The sequence below is a fragment of the Colias philodice genome, chromosome 26 (assembly GCF_061535455.1).
Source record: "Colias philodice isolate Cphi_HAF_F1 chromosome 26, ilColPhil1 Martin Lab GWU primary, whole genome shotgun sequence".
NCBI classification, from domain to species: Eukaryota; Metazoa; Arthropoda; class Insecta; order Lepidoptera; family Pieridae; genus Colias; species Colias philodice.
The window spans coordinates 9,274,235-9,295,290 of NC_143111.1; the positions used below are offsets into that span (position 1 = coordinate 9,274,235).

Here is a 21,056-nt window from a genome sequence, read left to right on the forward strand (position 1 = left end):
TTCGTATGTCGATAAATGTACATGATAGAAATGTATCATGACGACTACTGAAGAGTTAATACGAATTCTAGAAGGCGATGAAAATGAAGAATTTTTATCAGACGAAGAGTTTGACATTGATGTAGAGGTAATTATTTTTTTATTACATACTAGATTTCCGCCCGCGGCTTCGCCCACGTTTGCAAAGGAAAACCCGCATAGTTCCCGTTCCCGTGGGATTTCCGGGATAAAAACTATCCCATGTGTTAATCCAAGTTACCCTCTATATGTGTGCTAAATTTCATTGTAATCGGTTCAGTAGTTTTTACGTGAAAGAGTAACAAACATCCATACATCCATACAAACTTTCGCCTTTATAATATATTTTAGATTTTAGATCTAGATAAATGTATTTTAATTTATTGTGTAGTATGGTGGTGATGTCTAAATGGAAATTTTAAACTTAGAGTGAGTGAGATGGCGAGAGCGCGCCGTGCGATGAGAATGCGCGCGCGGCCACTCTGGAACGGTGATTCTGATTGGTTGGAGCGCGAGTCACGTGTGGGCGCACTGACTCGCTCGTAGATACATAGGTAGAGTTTATTTTGTGCGTGCCGCCGCGCTGCCACACACCGCACTGAATCGCACTGCTAATTTTGCTTTTGTAGGCTATTCAAATTTCCTACCTTGGAGACCGATGTATTTTTATTACTCTACAATTATTTTTTTGTATTATTTCAGATTCAAGGAAACAATGTCACAACCACTAATTATTGGACAACGCAAATTGCTACCCCAATATTAGAAGAATTCGACGACTTTGTTTGTGGACTGTCGCCTGCTGTCAAATTAGATGATACCTCCACTGAATTCGAATTTTTCGAACATTTTTGTAGCAAAGACTTGTTACAGAAAATAGCCAATTGTACGAATAAATATCATCAAAACTTCGTAAGACATACTGATCTCAGAACATATTCAAGACTGCAACAATGGCGCGACGTGACTATTGACGACCTGTACATTTTCCTAGCAGTAACAATGCTTTTCACTAGAAACAAAAGAATAACAATTGAAGAACACTGGTCTACAGACCCGTTATTACATAGTACGGTGTTCAGTAATACTATGTTTCGAAATAGATATTGCTCAATTCTTGCAATGTTATCTTTTTGTGAAGCACCTGCAGGGACAAGTAGTGTACCGAGATTGCACAAAATAAAGATGATGATTGACCACGCTCGTGAAACTTTCAAAACAACATTTATCCCGGGTAAAAAAATGTGCATTGATGAAAGTATTGTGCCTTTTAAAGGTCGTCTAATTATAAAACAATATTTACCTAAAAAACGTAATAGATTTGGCATTAAGTTATTTGTTTTATGTGATGTCGAAACCGGTTATATCGTGGATTTTATAGTGTACTGTGGATCGGAAACAGAAATAGAGACCGTACCAAATTTAGGCTTATCTGGATCAGTTGTGACTGAACTTTTGAAAGACTACTATTTTTGCAACCGAGAGTTGTATGTAGATAACTGGTATTCCAGTCCTCAGCTTTTTATATATTTAAAAGAAAGGGCGACTTATGCATGTGGTACCGTAAGATCAAATAGGAAAGGGATGCCGAAATTCCAAAAACTGAAACGTGGACAAAGAGCCGCTTACTCGTCTCCTCCCCTCTTAGCCCTAAAATGGCAAGATAAGAAACCGGTCTTAATGTTGTCTACAATGCACGATGACAAAATGATACTATCAGAAAATGTAGACTACTCAACTGGGCTACCCAAAATGAAACCACAGTGTGTGGTAGACTACACAAAAAATATGGGGTCGGTTGACACTTCTGATATGATGACTAGCACATTGGGCTGTATAAGAAAATCAAAAAAATGGCATAAAAAGCTTGGGTTTCACATATTTGACATGTTTTTACTTAATGCATTCTATTTGATTAAAGTGATTAAAAATAAACAAAATTATAGTTTAGCTGATTTCCAATTAAACGTTATCAGACAAATAATAGAAAAATACAAACAATGTTCTTTAACTCAACAGTCAACTTCGCGCGGCGTCCTTGACCCTAACCGTTTTTTACATAATAGTGCCTTAGAGCATTTTCCTGTTAGAATACTAACCGGCAAAAGTCAGCGATGCAAAATGTGCGCAGCAAAAAGAAAACGGTCTGAGACTCGTTTTATGTGCCAAAAATGCAAAGTTTATCTGTGCATAGATCCATGTGCTGTTGAGTACCACAATTCTACAAAACAATCGGTATCGTAATCCCACATAACTATTTTTGCGTTTAGTCTATTATGTCTATGGTCAGCTAGACGTTGTCGATACTCGACAATATCCATTATTCCGTATTCGACAGTGACTACTGCTAGTGGCACGACGTTTGTAAAATCAAGTGAACATTTTACAATTTTTTAATATCAAGATGGGGTCCAAAAGTAAGTGGTCTTCGAAACGTATTGCATGTAAATGGTGATATCATTACAAAAACTCATGTTTGATTTGTTTTATAGGGAAGTTTGAAGAGAGCCAGTCAATTTTGGCTCCCTTTGACTATAGCCAAGATGAAGTGGACATAGACTGTAGCCAAGATGTTAACCTTCCATCAACGCTGACCAACGACGAGTATTTTGTTTATTTAAATGAGGGTCAGTCGCATTTAAGAAGTTCTGATAGTACGCCAGATTTATATAGATCTACGACGACACAAACTTTAGTCAAAACAACAAATGCAAGTACACAATACGAGCAAATTGATAATCCAATCAAAGAAAGTGCCAAAATTTTAGCGGACAGTTATTTTGTTGGCGATGAAACTCGTAAAAATAAGTTTATCGAATGTTACACAAATGTGGTCTCGTCAATAATTCGCCTCGTCGATAGCGAGCATAAATAATTTTTCGACGGATCATACTATTATTGAAAAATCTTACCTCTGATTGTTAGACTGATTTTAGTAATAAGAAATTATATCTGTGATTATTTGACTGATTTTATTGAAATTAGTGTTATACAAATTATTGTGATTGTGATAAATATCGTTACATCTAAGTCAATAGGTAAACTGATGATAATGACATTGTCAAGTAAAATTTTTATTTTTATGTTTGTTGTTAATTAGTGTGATACAAATTATTGTGATTGTGATAAATATCGTTACATCTAAGTCAATAGGTAAACTGATAATGACATTGTCAAGTAAAATTTTTATTTTTATGTTTGTTGTTAATTAGTGTGATACAAATTATTGTGATTGTGATAAATATCGTTACATCTAAGTCAATAGGTAAACTGATAATGACATTGTCAAGTAAAATTTTTATTTTTATGTTTGTTGTTAATTAGTATGATACAAATTATTGTGATTGTGATAAATATCGTTACATCTAAGTCAATTGGTAAACTGATAATGACATTGTCAAGTAAAATTTTTATTTTTATGTTTGTTGTTAATTAGTATGATACAAATTATTGTGATTGTGATAAATATCGTTACATCTAAGTCAATAGGTAAACTGATAATGACATTATCAAGTAAAATTTTTATTTTTATGTTTGTTGTTAATTAGTGTGATACAAATTATTGTGATTGTGATAAATATCGTTACAGATAATTCAATTCATCTGTGCACGAAGCGCCATGTGTGCGTGCGCTTATTTATACAGCTTTCATTTGTGTGGCAGCGTAAGCGGCAGTCGTCGGTCGTCCGAACTCCGAGCAAAACGTGTCCTTGGGCCTTAGACAAAGTAACAATTAAAAAACGATAACGAAACGATGTTAGAAAAGGCAAAAATGTATGGGATTGACATTAGATAGACCACGTGATCTAACGCGGCGTATGTCAATCCCATACATTTTTGCCTTTTCTAACTTCGTTATCGTTTTTTAATTGTTACTTTGTCTAAGGCCCCTTACCACTTTACCCACCAATAGCGCCGCGCGCACAGATGAGTTGAATTATCTACAGGGTTATTGGTAAATCATTCATTTTAATAGAATATTAATTAAAATCATTAATATTCTGTTTCTGTAATTTATGTTCGTATAACTCGCCAAACTCTTCTCTGGACTGATTTTATTGTGAATAGTAATAATTAATAAATCGTTCAAATTTTTACACTTTTTGTTTTACTGACTTGCGAAAAATGTCGAATAATTTCGTAAGGTACCTAAGTAGTATTCAAGTAGGTAGGTACCTATATCTCCACCAAGCTAAGTTATCACCTCGCTGGAATGCGGCATGTACCCGTATAATATAATGTTAAAAACAACAAATGCAAAGTAAAATCTAACAAACATTTGTTTACTTTTTTAAAGTCATAGCGAATCCTTTTTTACAAACCGTACCTACCTAAGCCTCAGTGTGACGTAAACGACGCGAGGTGCAAACTTAGCTTGGTGAGATGTAATTGTTAGTTAACCACGCTCGCAAATGCAAATGTCGTTATTAAAACGAAATATCGACATCACAAAGTTAAGTATTGCACATCCCTCTTTCTTTTAGGTATTTAATTTTCGATTCACAGTGCCGGGCGCTAGGGACACGCCAACTGTTCTGAAGTCGGGCGGTTAAAAGGTTAAAGACAGAAATCATATTATTAATAGTGAGACATTAGAAAACACATCATCAAATCTACTTAAGATTATATAATATGAGAATTTAATTTCTCATCTACACTTCCTTAGAAAGAATGCTTTATCTTTCTATTAATATTTTCAATTATTATTGTTTTCAGAAAACCATGGCATGCCTGCAGAGCTTAAAGTTACAGTTAGCACTCCTCAGAGTAAAACCAGCTCCAAGATAACAGTGCCAACAGTGAAGCCAAGCCTGAATAAGGTATGAAATATAGTTATTATACAATTTTCTATAAGATATTTGGCACTTGGACTTTGGACATTATTTTTGAATAATTTTGTAGACCACTTAACAGATTTGGATGAAGTTTCGTACTTACAGGGATAGTTTGAGATGTGATAGAGGACATAGGATAGGTTTTATCCCAGGAATCCCAGGAACGCAAACTATGTGGTTTTCTTTTAACTAGGCTGATGAAGATGTGTACATATAAAGCAAATTTTTCACAAAAAGCTCAAATCATGTGGAAATATAAATGTGCAAGCGATTGCCAGACCCTATGTCTATAGTTAATGTTTATGATGAGCTATTAAAAATTTTAGAAACTTATTATTTTATATTGAAAATAGCTTTCCGACAAGGAAAAAGGATGAAAGAAATAGGAATATCATATTAGAAAAAAGTAAGGTTTATGAGATCCAGCATATTTAATAAATTAGCCACAACTTTCTCATATATTTTCTGTAAAAATAGCAGTAAATATTTCAGGACAATTTTCACACACGGCACAATCTGATCTCATACTAAGCTTTCACTTGTGTCATGAAAACCAGATGGCTGATAAACATACATGTATAATTTTAAATAGATATTTATATAGATAACTAGCGGTCCGCCCCGCTCCGTGGTACATATGAAAAATAGATGTTGGCTGATTCTCAGACTTACCTGATATGCACAGAAAATTTCATGAGAATCGGTCCACCCGTTTCGGAGGAGTATGCAGACTAACATTGTGACACGAGAATTTTATTTATAAGATTAACACCCAGACACAGAGCAAATATCTATGTTCAGAACACAAATATTTGCCCTGGGTGGGAATCGAACCCACAACCTCTGGCTTGGAAGGCAAGGGCACTACCAAACAAAGTCAAAGTTTTAAATAAGAGTACTGATAGTCAAATATCTACATATCTATACATATAATAAAATCGTAGGAAAGTCAAAACTGTACATTGAATATTTTTTTAAAAGAATACTTGATCCATGATCTATAATCGATATAGAAGCCAAAAATATAGTTTTTAGAATTTTTGTCTGTTTGTCGGTTTGTCTGTTTGTCTGTTTGTCTGTATGTATTTCCGGGCTAATCTCAGAAAGTACTGCATAGATTTACTTCAAATTTTGCATGAATATTCCTAAGAGGTCGGGTGAGGATAGTTTAAACATATTATCATGATATCACCTTCGCGGGAGGAGCTGTGAACCTTTGTTTTTCTTACATATTCCGTGTACTACGACAGCGTACAATCTAAAGACTCATGTTTAAATGTTGGTTTCGAGTAAGCCATGCTATTATCTAGCTTTACAAAATAAAAACTATGTCATTTACGTAATTTGGGCAGAGAAACAGTTTAATGAATTTAGTAGTATAAAGACAAATTTGAAACAGCGCCATCTATGAGATTTCGTAAAAATCAAATCAATTTACATGTTATCACTACTGAACAACTGTTGAAAATTAATAATTTAAATATAATCATGTTATTTATTTAACTCTTTAACCCATATCTTCCCTTCCCTATAAGGTGCGCTTATATTTCGTGTGAATATACTACATTTTTAAAAGTGAGGGTAGATGTTTATTATTTTAAGTCAAACTAGACACCATTACAATTAATCTAATATTGATTGTGTTCATTGGTTACATTTTTAATCTTCGTGTTTTATAAATTTATAAAGAATAGAAAAAATTCGATCACGAGGCGGGACTCGAACCCACATAATTTCGTGATCGAATGTTTCTATTCTTTATAAATTTATTATTTATAAATTTATATTTATAAAGCATTTGAATAAATAAATAAATAAAATTAAAATAAATGTCATAAAACCAAAAATATCAAATTCAATCTTCGTGTTTTGTGAATTTTCACCATGCGTTCCCACAAAAGGTAAGTTGTTACTTTTATAGGTATTTATTTTTATAATGATAGCAATTCATGTTTTTTATTGGTTTTATAATGGTTTTATATTACACTTTTAGAATGAAATAATAAAATGATGAATTCTTTTTGACTTTTACAAGATTTTGAGGTGCGTTGGGAACAGTAGTTTGTTGATAAAATTTTATATGTAAGTAGCTTTTTTTTATTGATTTACAATTATTAACGTTTGATTTTTTATTTACAGATTCAATGTTCATAAAATTATATCGCCTTTGGAAGACTATTTCTGCTGACAATTTTACAACAACACTTGAAAATTGATGATTTGATGATGAAGATAGTGGCAGCGAGGATTAAGTGGAAATTAGTAATCATCCGCTTCGTCAATTTTTGACTGAAGTTAATGTCCAACGTATGGTTCAATCATTGGAAGTATCTCGGGTAATTTTGGAGGATATTTTTCAGGAAGGAGAGGAGGGGCAGCCAACCACATATCAAACTACTACGTTTTAGTACCGAAAAAAATGTTATTGCCAAATGAAACATAAATTTTGCACTCACAACTGTACAAGTTATGATTTTTATTCTGACTTTGCTGTTATCTGATTATAATATTTATCGTTATGGCTATCGAGGTACCGACCGTACTGGGATGAGAGTACATGATATTATACCTACTCATCATCCAGGATTGCTTAGAGCATTTTCACACTGAAAAAGATGTTTTCTTTGAATCGTAGTTGCTTCATTTATTTATTTTTAATCATTTTACATAATATGTTTTATATTTGCCCATTTTCATTATATTTTATAAATAAAATGGAACCAACATAACTTTGTTACGTAGGTATCATTTCTCTATTAATAATCCGTAGGCATATTTTCCGAGCACCCCATTTAAGGTGCGGTCCTGAAATTATAAAAAGTTAATGTATACTTTTGCCTAATATAAGCTCAAGATCATTTTTAGATAAAAATAACAAAAAGAACTTATTTATTAAAATTTAGTAGATAAAAGAAATTATGTTACGATTTTATAAGAAAACACAGTATATTTATTAGGCGGCGGTGATCTCTTCCAGGCAAAAGATATTCATCAGCTCAATAAAATTGAATAGTTGTTGTTAGTTATTCTTTAAATTCACTGATTGTAATGAGCATTTCCGCATGCAAGTTGTATCGTAGTTTAGATATATCATAGTTTTGACACATTACAGTTCCAACAAAACCCTCAAATTTTTGAGCAGAGTTGAGCAAGATAATTTAAAAAATGTGCTGTGTTAAGTATTATAGAAAAGGTTAGTTCGTTGATAATTATCATTTCTTCATCATTTACATGGGTGTTGTTAAATGTTAGTAAAAATAAACTTTGACTGTTAATACTTTTGTTCAGTATTTACCTGTATGATTTTTGCTTGGTAATTAATATGTATATTTTCATGTCGTATAGCTAATTATAAACATAAGTGTGATGTGAAACTAGCTGGATTTATTTTTACACACTCACAGCCATATATTTTATATTAAAATAGTGTAAATCATAATATTTTTTCACAATTAAAAATATTTCCTTTTTTCTGATGGTGTTGGCATCGAATTAAACCGCGCTGTCGTTTCGTTCACTAAAAGTGATGTTATGAGGACCGAATATGTAGCCGCCTCAACTTACGGAAACGAGAGTAACCTGCGTTGTCTGTTAGTTATTGTATAGTCGAATTTAACGTTACATGGAAATTGGAATCTAAATATATTATGTATACTTAGGTATATTAAATCTGTACATGAAATATATTTCCTAAATAACTATCACGGGGTGATTAGGGATCGACACTGATGCCAAAGAAGCAAACAGTAAAATTTTTGTCCGTATAACCGGTATAGAAACAAAAACTACTCGACGGATTTAAACGAAACTTGGTACAATTATTTTTCATATTCCTGAGCCGAGCAGTAACTCCATTTTTAAGCTTTCGTCGCGTGTGCAACCTTAATGGTTAAAGCTACACAGAAATCATGTATTCAGAAAGAAATGTTCTCCTTATTATATAAAAAATATCTCCCGACATCATAAATGTCTATCTTTTATGGTTGACTCACAATAACACGTGTAACTTCCGATAGCTTAGGAGTTCGAAGCTTTCTGATTATATTTGTCTATAACACTCTCAGTCCGTTTTAACTCAATTTTTATTTTCATGCATCAGTGCCACCTAAAAAATCTTTATCTCGAAATTCGAGCAAAGCTAAGAAAATGAGAAATAAGAGTTCTCAAGAATCGTTAGAGGTATACTCTAGGCCGAAAACAACACGTGTTATGCCGAGAACCTGAAACCGCTTCACAACGAGAATTGCGGCTCACAGCTGACCGCGAACGGCATGTACTATCCCGTGAGACCGAAACCTTCACTGAGAGGGTATAACGTCTCACAGCTGATCACGGCCGTCACATTTTATCTCGAGAATCTGAAACTTTTACTCAATATGAAGACCGTTTGACAAATGATAGGGTGCACCATAATATTATTCGATCTCTTGAAGATGAACATGAGCATAAGCAATGACTAGAGTAGGGACGCGAATATTACAATTAATTGAGACAAAAACGATTATTAAGTTTGTTTAATGAAAGATTAAGAATTGAAACTATTCGGTCTCTGGAAACGGACGAATAGCGAGAGGCCCCTCTTACTGCAGACAGATTTCGCATAGTCTTAATGACTTAGAGGTAAACATAGAAGATCAATCTACGAATTCGGTGGTGGGGTCCGACAAATATAAAAGTGGGTTTTCTTATAACCTCACAATTGATTACAGATCATCTTCTGTATAGGCGATATTAACGTAGTATGTTATTTTTGTAATGCTTTAAAGTGGAGTAAGGAGTCGGCTTTCGTTTGAAGATACACCGGAACCTTTGAAATCACTACTTTTAGAGGAACATGACGTGCAATCTAAACAGTTCTTAGACAATATTCGCTCTTATAGTAGTGCGTTTCAAATGATCCTTTGGTGCTCAACAATTATCAGAAGGTCCTTTCATGCTTACTTTTAAGATACAAGGTCAAGTTTACCATTTGATAGGATCCCTTTTGCCTGAAGGCCAACCTAAGTTTCTTTAAATATATTTTGTATTCGACTACAACGAATAGTCGAATACAAGAATTATCAATATTTCTCGAATTTAAAACTGAACTCATTTCACAATTTTAGAACATGTTTCATCAGGTTAATTCGTATGTATGCAGTTTTAAATCGACATTAGAAGCTTTTCCTCAAGATGGTGATATTAATATAAGATTGTTATAAATGTCTATCGGCACTCAGGAACTCCCTGGGCGTGTATAACGCCCAGGCCACAGTATTACAATTTTTCCTACAGCAGGGCGACGAATGTATTTTCGCATAGCAAAGGAGGGGAACTCGCGGGGGGTCAAGTGACGCGGGCCACGTACCATTAACATGCTTAGTTTGTGGTACCGAGCGCGAAAGAAAGTCATCGTGTTTTTGTTTTGTTACTATGTAAACTAACGTAATTTAATACTTAGGTACATATTCTATAACGGTGCGCTCAAACTGTTAATCTACATTTAATTTAGATTATTATTTGAAATACTAAGTAATGTAGAATTTAAATCACATTCCTTCATGTTTTCCTCAGATTTTCAATTTTCTCCGATTTTAAGATTTTCAGAGTGTTCAATTTTAATGTAGTTAAATTTTATAAGAGACAATTTAGAACATTCAAAAATAAAGTGTCACGTATTTTTTTTAAACGACGAATGACCTAAAACGACGTAATCGCGGACGAAGTCGCGGGCAACAGCTAGTCCAATAATATAAATAAATAAAACTCCAATTTATGATCCATATTTATTATATAAGTTGTGAACAGTTTTAATTAATGGTTTGTTGATTATGGTGCTTATATCTTTGGCGAATATAAAGTCAATGTGGTTAATCTTTGGCTTTGCTGCTTTAATTTCTTCTAATACTCCATTGGCTCTTAGCTCATCTGCTAATCTTAAAACTTGCTGTAATATAAAATGGCTTCATTAGTTCATGTGTAACTGCTTTAAAGGTATATAATGTTAATAAAAATTTTTGTATGGCAGATTGTAATCTAACGGTTACAATTTGATTGATAGATTATATTCCAACTGTTTTAAAATGGCAATTCTTAGTGTCTCATTACAATTTCGATCTTACCTATCTTCAGACTATTCATCAAATATAACTAAACGAGATAAAAATATGATTATAATAACTGTATATTAAATAACTAGCTTTCCGCCCGCGGCGTCGCCCGCGTTTTCAAAGAAAAACCCGTTCCCGTAGGATTTCCGGAATAAAACCTATCCTATCTCCTTTCTCGGGTATCAAAATATCTCTATACCAAATTTCATGCAAATTGGTTCAGTAGTTAAGGCGTGATTGAGTTACAGACAGACAGACAGAGTTACTTTCGCATTTATAATATTAGTATGGATATACAACACTCACAGATTTTTCCGTTAGTCGATCATTTTCTCCATACACCAGCACGACTGGTACTCTCACGTTGGTCAGTTTGTACGGCCTCACAGCGCCGTACAGGCCGTCCTCCCAGGCCGTGAACACGTCGGTTAGTGCGATCTTCGCGTAATGCTCGTATTGCTGCCACGATCCGGGCTGTACTCTTGCGACACATACTGGCAGCATATCCTGGAAAAGGGACATTATATAGATTTGTAGGTAGAATATTTTTTTATGTCATTAATAGAAAGTTATTCTGACTCTCCTCTTATAAGTTGTGGAGAATATGAAAAATATCAGTTCAAATTAGGAGCCTAATTTGTGAAATTCATGTATATGTTTTATAATCTTTTTCATACACTTCTGTTGTAGCACTCAATGAAAAACAGTAGCTACTTTAAAAAAGTTTAGTTCACTAAAAATATAAAAAATGAAATGCTTGATCAATTAAAACAAAGAATAACACACCATGTCGAGCTGATCATTATCCTCCCCCATAACTAGTGAGATCACTTGGACGCACAGGTTCTCCTGCGGTCGCTTCATTCTGCAGGCATTATTGGATATAATCTTCCACATGTTATCGAACAAATTTGATGACAGTAAGCCTTGAGCCTTCATTCTGTTCTGGAAAACAATTAATTATAAACCACTTTTTGTTATGTGTCCTGTCTGAATTCATAATAACATATAATTTTACAGTTATCTACAAAAAAACTGTGTTGGTTTGTGGGTAGTTTTACGAAAAAAGTGGAAATATCAGGCAGCTAGATGCAATGCCTCGTTCTAAAATGTTATTTATTATAAAGTAACTTACGATTAAATTCATGTCTTTTACGATCCATTCTATCACCGCTTTATTATTGGCCAAGTACACAGCCGGTGCTAAGGCAACGAAGGCCACGATTTTTTCATTATACTCTGGTTTCTCGGACATCATGACGAAGAATGAGGTTGTGCCCATCGAGTGGCCGATGTACAGGATCTTCTCTAAGCCAGTCACTTCGAGAACCTTGTCAATGATCGCTGGCAGATCGTATTTGCCGTGCTCATCCAAGCTGGAAAAGATACGAAAATAGTTAAGTTTAAGATATCTTTAGTAAATTTTAATAGGACAGAATATTTTCTTTGCATTAAAACTAGTTAGAACCTTATAATATATTATTTAATCCTCCACGGATTGCGTTAACTAAACAAAAAGTCATGAGTAAATCAATACCTGAATTTCCAAAACTGTGGATCAGCTCGGGTTAAGTTTTTGTGAGCAGTATTCGAATTTCCACGTAAATTGCCCAACCAAACATCGTAGCCTGCATCGGCAAGTAAATATCCTGAAATAGAAGACGGTTGTTAATGTAATGTTAAGTGTAATGTAATGTAAACATTTTACAAAACAAACAATTCTTAAACATAAATTTGACCAGTTACCATAAAGAAAAATGTTGCCCAGTCACACACGTTATAATACTATCTTATTTCAATTGCATACGTTTTACTAGTCATTCGCTGCATACAATTTTAAAGACCTAAAAATAAACGACCCGGTAGTTAAAAATATCCATTCATAGGATACTTTATAATTTATATTTCCTTAAAAAAGCCTCTCACCCAAACTTCTCTCCGGGCCCATAATAAGGAAGTTACTGCTGCAGCCCATGAGACCGTGCATCAGGAGAACTGCTTTCTTCCCCTTCGCGCTGCCAGTCTTTCTGGCTGTTCGTCTGCCAGCTGGGATCCTGAATATTTGTAGGATATAGTCATCGGTGGCGGTTACTCTGTACTTCTCTACTGGATATCCTGCTGATGATATTAGTTGTGGCTGAAATGAGATAGAAGAATTGACAAGAGATAGTTAGGCAAAGGATCCGCAAATTATGGCAATATCTTCTAGTAATATTAAATACGAGTCGCTTGTACCAGCTTCGCCCGGCGATAATTTATAACCGCAGAAGTGTTTTTTATGTTAATTCATATAAAAAATCTTTCCTCTTCATAATACTGGTATAGAAATACCCATGTGGTCGTAATACCATTGTTAAAATGAAGCTAATTAAAAGACAAAAACTTGGACCATCCGTGCAGTAATTAAAAATAAATATCAATTGTCAATTAATTAACCAATGATTGATGAAGGATGAACTAAACTATTAACTTTGTTTTAAGCAGGAAATTGAAAAATTTGAAAGAACCATTGATTTGAATTTTATGGGTTTCAACACGTACGTGTGACTTCGCGTTTTTCGTTATGGTATTTTAGCTTGACAAAATTTGAAATATTTTAGAGTCGCTAATTCTTTCGTATTTAACGTGTTAATTAAGTTTATTTACAATTGACTGCCATCAAAAATTATAATTATTTGTATTTCTTCAAGGATTGTCCTGGATAATTCGTTTGTCCTTCCTTCTTTTTCCTGAAATATACTCCAATTTATTTTCAAGTGCTTTAGATGAGACTATATTTTAAGCTTCCGTAAAATAACGGTCTCATATCTTTGAAGGCATTTTCACAATTAAGTCCGTGATGCAGATTTACCTACACGATATCGTATTTTTCGACTCAATTAACCTCAGATAACATTTTACTATGTGTCTTCCACGATCTGAATATACAGTAATGTAGATGTATTGACAATTTATTTATAAATACATCTGTAAACTGGAAACTTACGCTCAATTATTTCATTTAACTATAACTCTTTTTTTTTCGGAGAGTTTGCTTTATATCTAGTGATAAAATTGTATTGTGTATGATTTTAATATAGCAATTATAACTATTTCTTTGGAAGCAAATGAACTGATTTTCGCGTTTTATTTACCTGTTTTTGTATCAAAATAGATTAATTTACTGATAATGTCGGTCGCATTTGATGTGACATATTTAGTTGATAATAATATGCACACATAAAAACAAGATCGTAAAACTGCCATAAATTCCTTCTTAAAGATTTGCATCAGCAGCATATATGACGTGTAAATTGGCACAATTATTCAATTACCTATCTGTTGTGCAAACAAACTGACAGTATACCATCTTCGTTTCATATAAATACTGATATCACATATTGTCCGATAGTGACATGGGAACTTTCTGACAAAGGAATAAGGATAATGGCAGCCTTGACAATGTAATGAAGGTCTAATGAGATGAGGATGGTGCAATGTCTAATCAACTATCTTGAACTTGACATTTTGAGACAATGATACCGTCCGCGTCGTCTGATTTCTAGCTAGCTAGTAGCACATGCTAGTAGCTAGTTCAAGTTCAAGTTCGTCTATTTTGGTATTTATGTCTTACTAGCGGTCCGCCCCGGCTTCGCCCGTGGTACCTACATGTTTAAACCATCCTATCTCTCAAGTTGGATCTCTCAAGTTGGATCCATTGAGGACAAACATTGTGACACGAGATTTATATATATTAAGATGTGTCAAATTTGTTTGTAAACATCCACATATTTTATACCTCCATACATATAAATGGGTGCAAAAAGTTGTTTTGAATAGACATTATTTTTGTGGTGATTGACGTTCTAACCAACAATTTTTTTATTATATCAACAAAGTTTTCCGTATTTCTCTGGATATAAAATAAAAATATCTACTATAGATTACCATAATATACTAATAATATAAAGCTGAAGAGTTCGTTTGTTTGGTTGAATCTCAGGAATTAAGCATCCTATTTGAAAAATTCTTCCTATGTTAGATAGAACGTTTAATCGATGAAGGCTATATTAATTACTAGCAATGCCCTGCGGTTTCACCCGCATAGATAGCGATATCGTTACAGTGAAAAGTCTACTATAGGTCGGACTATAGGTTTAATTTTTAATCACATGAAAATCACCTTTACCCCGTCCCGCACTACGGCCTTTTTTTTTTGTTTTAGTGGGGAAATCTTTCATAGATACCCACGGCCTCCGGGGGAGGGGCCGTGGGTTATGTCGGATTCCTACCGACCAAAACCTCACTGTGTTCCGTCAAGACGCATATTGGTACAATTCCTCCGTGACCCCTGCACTACGGCCTGCTCGAACAGTATACCTACTATTTTCTGTAGATTGACACTTTTAAAAATTCGTTATATCTTTTGAATGGAATATCCAATTCTTTTCATTTAAAAAGTATTTTGCTGGTATTGAAACAGTCTATAATAAAACATCATTTAATGGGATAAGGATTAATATATGTGTATGGATAACATGGTTTGATTACTGTCGGCACTTCTATTTACTTTGAAAACGTAAAAAAGTTGTTGTAGTAACATAACTACTGAAGATGGACATATGGTATCGCGGACTTTCTTGTAGATATTGATCCATTCTATAATACCGTAGAACATTTTTTTGTTCTATCTTCAATAGATTCCGCAGCGCACGCGATGACAGAAGTTTTATTGAGGATTTTTTTACACCTTGGGTTACATTATTGCATTTTTGGTAAGGATCTCTAATTTTTTTGAAAATGCAATATAGCCTATGTTGCTCAGTAAAGATGCAGCTTTCTAATGGTGAAAGAATTTTTGAAATCGGTCCAGTAGTTTTTGCGTGAAAACCATACATACATACATACATACATACATACTTACAAACTTTTCCTCTTTATAATATTAGTATAGATAAGACTAATAGGAGCGGAGCAATGCGGCTATAACCGCGGGCCATAGCTAGTCATTTAAATTCTCGATACCTTAACAGTTAAGAGCGCATATTCTATTTAACGCAAGTCAAAAACTCCGCGATCTATTACGATAGATCGCGGCTTGCGCTATCCTTTTACTATGAACAGCATAGGTCCACAGGAGAGCGCCGAGCAACATGTCCTCTCTCTGGAAAGGCTCGCTGCCGACTGATTTTAATCGGGTCGCGCGCAGTGTTTTATAGTATTTTAAAAAAAATTGTAGAAAAATAATAGAGGTACCTTAGTTGATTTTTTAAATTTTATCTTATAAGTAAGACATTCTTTTATTGCAATATGTATAAATTATATTCAATAAAGTCAAATATCTTGATGAAAATAATCATTTTGTCGACTATAATTTCTAAAAAAATTCACATTGTTCGGATTTTAATTTCGTAAGTTAGGAGTCCAAAATAAAAAAATCTTTTAACTAACTATTTTAATAAGGATTTTTGCAGTTAGTTAAAAATAATTGTGTGTTAGATCTGTCAGCAATTTCAGATATTTTTAGCTTCGAAATTGACACTAAAAGTGAAATCAAGTAATCATCGGCTCAGTTATCTTGATGGTATTCAGAAATACTGTATTAATTGAAAAAAACTCTTAACTAACTACATAGACAATAAAATTTCCTAAAATTATTAGTAATTCATATGTTTGTAAGATAAGTGGTTGATGGACAATCTGGTTTGAAAAATCACCTATTTGAGCCAAACAGCGCACGGACCGCGTACACGGCCTTAATACCTTAATACCAATATTGCGCGACAGCTGTATTATATCATATGCAAAAATTCCTTCCTCAATGTTCTCATTCCAAACACGCAAGTGAACAAACAAAGATATCGTAGGCAAGACATTCAGAACACGTATCTGAATTTCACATCGAATTTTAATAACGTTTTTATTATATTTTACAACACTGTTAAACGTCATTGCTACTACTTAAAATCGTATCGATATCGTTATTTGTCGGTTGAAGAAATGCGTATTCTGTAAATAATGGTCTATTAGGTAGAAAACGTTTGTGTTATTTAATAAGTAGGCATCATATCTTCATATATTATCATCTTATGATTTACATTATTTTATTGAGTTATAAAATTAATTAAATAAATAAATATAGAGCGCTACCAATATTTTTTTTAGTGGATATTTATATTGGTTGGCAAAATTGCGAATTTAACCTTAGTATTTACTCTTTATAGTAGCCATTAATAAATTTATTATAGATTTACCGATGAGAAGAAATACGTGTAATGTATATCCAAATTTAAAGAAAACCTTGTTGCATACATCATAAAGTCCATATTAGATTAATCGTTATAGCTTCAAGCAGTACACGTCCTTAGTTTTTAATTATTTTATTATTACAGAATAATAGAGCTAATTTTATAAAACATTTTTCCAATGGCAAATCAACGATGTTTATGAATGAATTTTTGACTAAGAATTTAACCTACACACAAAATAATAGTATTGTTTCAGAAAATAACGCGCGAACTGCTAGGCAATTTTGTTGAACTTTTTTTTGGTTGTAGTGAATTTAGGTCAGTAGGCCTATATTTTATATCCTTCTCGATACCAATTTTTTAAAAATTCATCAATATTATCATAATTTACGTTCTTAAATTGTTCGTTCGTTCGAACCTGCGACCTCTCGATCTTAATGCTAGGCGTCCATTAGAGGCGGATCGGGCCGGGCCGCATCGCAACAGGCCGTCTCTAATGGACGCGCTGTTTGCTCCTGCGTCCACCTGTACGGGGCGCGGCGGACCGCCTAGGCGGATTTTATCTAACAGACGCTCGCCGCTTACATCCGCTTGCCTGCGTCCACTAGACGGGTCGGGGCGGGCCGGGCCGCAGCGCACCGCCGGCAGAAATCCGCCTGCGAAGCGATATCCGCCAATGCGTTGCGGCCCGCCCCGACCCGATCCGTCGCTAATGGACGATGTTTCATACAAAACATAGGCCGGCGTATTTTTGCGTTGCGATGCGGCCCGGCCCGATCCGCCTAGTGGACGCCAGCCATAAAAATAACATGCGTCTAGAACAAACTTCTGGAAACTGAATTATATAAGTACTTTGTAATCAAATTCATTTTCCGTATAGATACCATAATACATATATATAAGCTCTGATGTTCACTTCCGTCTATAAAAATTATACAACTTCCTAACACCATAAACATGTTAGATATATTAATATTATATCAATCGATTGAGTTATTAAAATAACTCTGTCTCGGATATATTTTAGGAAATGTATGCAAATCGTATTCGATATTAGCAATAGGCCATATTTATTATTTATTTGTTTTATTGAAAACAAAATTTCACAACTGTTCCGTATTGTTTAACCTGAATATAGTTACAATTTTGTGTGTCTATCGATTAATGAAAGTAAAATAAAAGTCGGTGCAGTCTTTTGTAAGTTTTTCCCGAACAGACAGACGCGACGGAGGACGTTGTATTGTATTTATAACTAGCTTCCGCCCACGACTTTGTACGTGCATCCCTATATCCCATTATATATATATATATATATATATATATATAATATATATATAGATAACTAGATTGCCGCCTGCCGCTTCACCCGCGTTTTCAAAGAAAAACAAGTATAGTTCCCGTTCCTGTGGGATTTCTGGGATAAAATAATAGCCTATGTCTTATTCTGGATCTTCAGCTACCTACATACCAAATTTCATTGTAATCAGTTCAGTAGCATTTGCGTGAAAGAGTAACAAACATCCACCCATCCTCACAAACTTTCGCATTTATAATATTAGTAGGTATAGTAGGATTTTACGTACTTTTCAAAACGCATAATATAATCTAGGATCGAGAGTATGGCAAGTAATTATTTTTTGGATATTCCTTATTCCTTATTTAGCATAATTAGAGTCAGTTAAAAAAAAAGTCAATTTATCAGCCTGTCATGGAACTGCTACTTAATCATGTAGTTAACTACTTAAGTAGATATTAATTACTTTGTGCGAAACATTTTATTATTACCTACTGGTTTATTTAATTACCTTGCTATTATTAAAAATATTTTATCACGCGTATAATAAAAACTGGTTATAATGAAATATCCCATATAAGACATTTTTGTATGATAATCTCGAAAGGATGTTTTGTGTCTAGATTTATTATTATTATCTTAGTTTATACATATATTTACATAAAATATTCGTTGATGACGATGTTTAACCAGAATTCTTATTTTGTTCAAAACATTATTTTTGGGACAAAATAATAGTGAATCTTTCTTAGTTTAAATTTTTTCTTATGAATATATAGAAACCTACATACGCGCTTTTTTTTTATTAATTTTGTTAACAATATTCTATAGGGATGAGAAAAAATAATGTTTCAATGCACACGTGAACCTACTTATCTGGTAATGTTTGGTATCAAATTCAAATTCAAACATTGTTTAATCTGTCCCATTATTTCCCTATATTTATTTAAATTCAATTTTCAAGGAGATAAAATAGGAAGAGACTGAAGAGACGAATCACGAGACAAAGTTTCCATTTACAAATTATCATCCCTAATCTTTCAAATTTTGGTTTCGCTATACGAATCCTTCGAGCTTCTTAAAACTTAATCGAAATCCGTTCAACATACAGACAAGTAGATACTGATGCAATTTTAATATAAGTACCTAGTATATATAGTTGCGGATAAAATATATTTGTATGTAGGTATAGTGTAGAATTAATGATCGATGTCGCTTGATGAAAAATTAATTGATATTTATTATCCTTGTGGGAAAATGAGAGTAAATTTTCTTGGAGGTAAAGCACGAATTATAAGTATCTACAGTCAGAAAATTTATTCTAGCTGTTCTAGCGGTAAGCTACCGCCCGCAGCTTCGCCCGATGTGTCTAAAACCTAATAAATTTAAAATTATATACTAAAACCTTCCTCTTGAATCACTCGTTCTATTAAAAAAAACCGCATCAAAATCCGTTACGTAGTTGTAAGATTTAAGCATACATAGGGACAGGGAAAGCGACTTTGTTTTATACTATGTAGTGATAATCGCCTGACTACACTTTGTAATTATCATTATAGTTTTTTTATAAGTCCAATCAGGTATGTATAATAGGTTAGGGTAATACAAAGTAGGATAATTATTAATTACAGTGATATCATTACAACAAGAGTTGATCTCATGACTCGAGATTTTTATTATATTTTCATTTATGAAATATTTGATTTTATAATTGATGTTTAAAAGCCGTGTGTTTTATATTAATAATAAATACTGTTTTATGGAATTTTTGAGAACATAATTAAGTGACATACCACAAAAATATTTTGTAAACTAGCTGGCGAATTTCTAATACTTCAGGTAGGTATTTTAATACGTAAGGTTTGTGATATTTTTTATGTTATAATACAGTTTGCTATTTATCGAAAAAAAAATACATATCGAAGGAATTAAAATTAATTCAACATTTTAACATTTGCATGCAACCACACATATATTTATGTCTTCTATTACATATTATTTAAAATTTACAATGCTATTTTATATGTGTGTTGTGTGTGTTGGAATAAATGTTTTCTTTCTTTCTTTTCTTTCTTTCTTTAATTAAAAGCTATTATTTATTTAGATAAAAGCACATAATTTTGAGAAACTCACCACTGTAACATAAGCTTCCTTCGGAAGTTGTGCGCTACATAATGCACTGAACGATATCACAAAAAGCACAGCAAACATTTTCACATACATTTTTAAATTATATTTTTAATAAATAAAATATTCGTAGTAAAATTAAATTATCGATCTATTTTATTGATATTTTTAGTAATTTTTTACTGAAAACGTTTAATTTTGCTTATTTAAGTCATCCTACGCAGAGCAAAGTTTTCGTACCGCGGTGACGTTTCATACTATTGTTTATTTACTAACGCCCTCATATATATTGCTGTATACATTAATTGTATTTCCGCGTCTGTGCGTTCGCGCGTCACTACGGAACGGGCGCGTCCAATGCGATTTTTGATTATTATTCGATGTAGTAGCTATTAGCTTAATGGGTGAAGAATTGCCAACATTTATGAATCAGAATGTCGGTTTATGGATGATGCATAATATATCA

At 33.3% G+C, this 21,056-nt stretch overlaps 2 protein-coding genes across 5 annotated transcripts in view; one reads left to right on the forward strand and one right to left on the reverse strand.

Moving 5' to 3' along the window:
• The window catches only part of crm (cramped chromatin regulator), a 44,661-nt gene that overhangs the window by 1,296 nt on the left and 22,309 nt on the right, over window positions 1–21,056 (forward strand). For all 4 annotated transcript variants that reach the window (XM_089711356.1, XM_089711357.1, XM_089711359.1 and 1 more), the window contains exon 3: window positions 4,735–4,838. In XM_089711356.1, the coding sequence (XP_089567482.1) occupies window positions 4,735–4,838 (104 nt within the window). The remainder of the gene's footprint in view (window positions 1–4,734; window positions 4,839–21,056) is intronic.
• On the reverse strand, window positions 10,606–20,686 carry LOC149477091 (lipase 3-like). The gene is made up of 7 exons (XM_089711426.1): window positions 20,597–20,686; window positions 12,869–13,079; window positions 12,480–12,591; window positions 12,078–12,318; window positions 11,729–11,887; window positions 11,249–11,449; window positions 10,606–10,779 (listed from the first exon to the last, which is right to left on the reverse strand). The coding sequence occupies exons 1-7, from the start codon at window positions 20,684–20,686 to the stop codon at window positions 10,606–10,608; spliced, it is 1,188 nt and encodes a 395-aa protein (XP_089567552.1).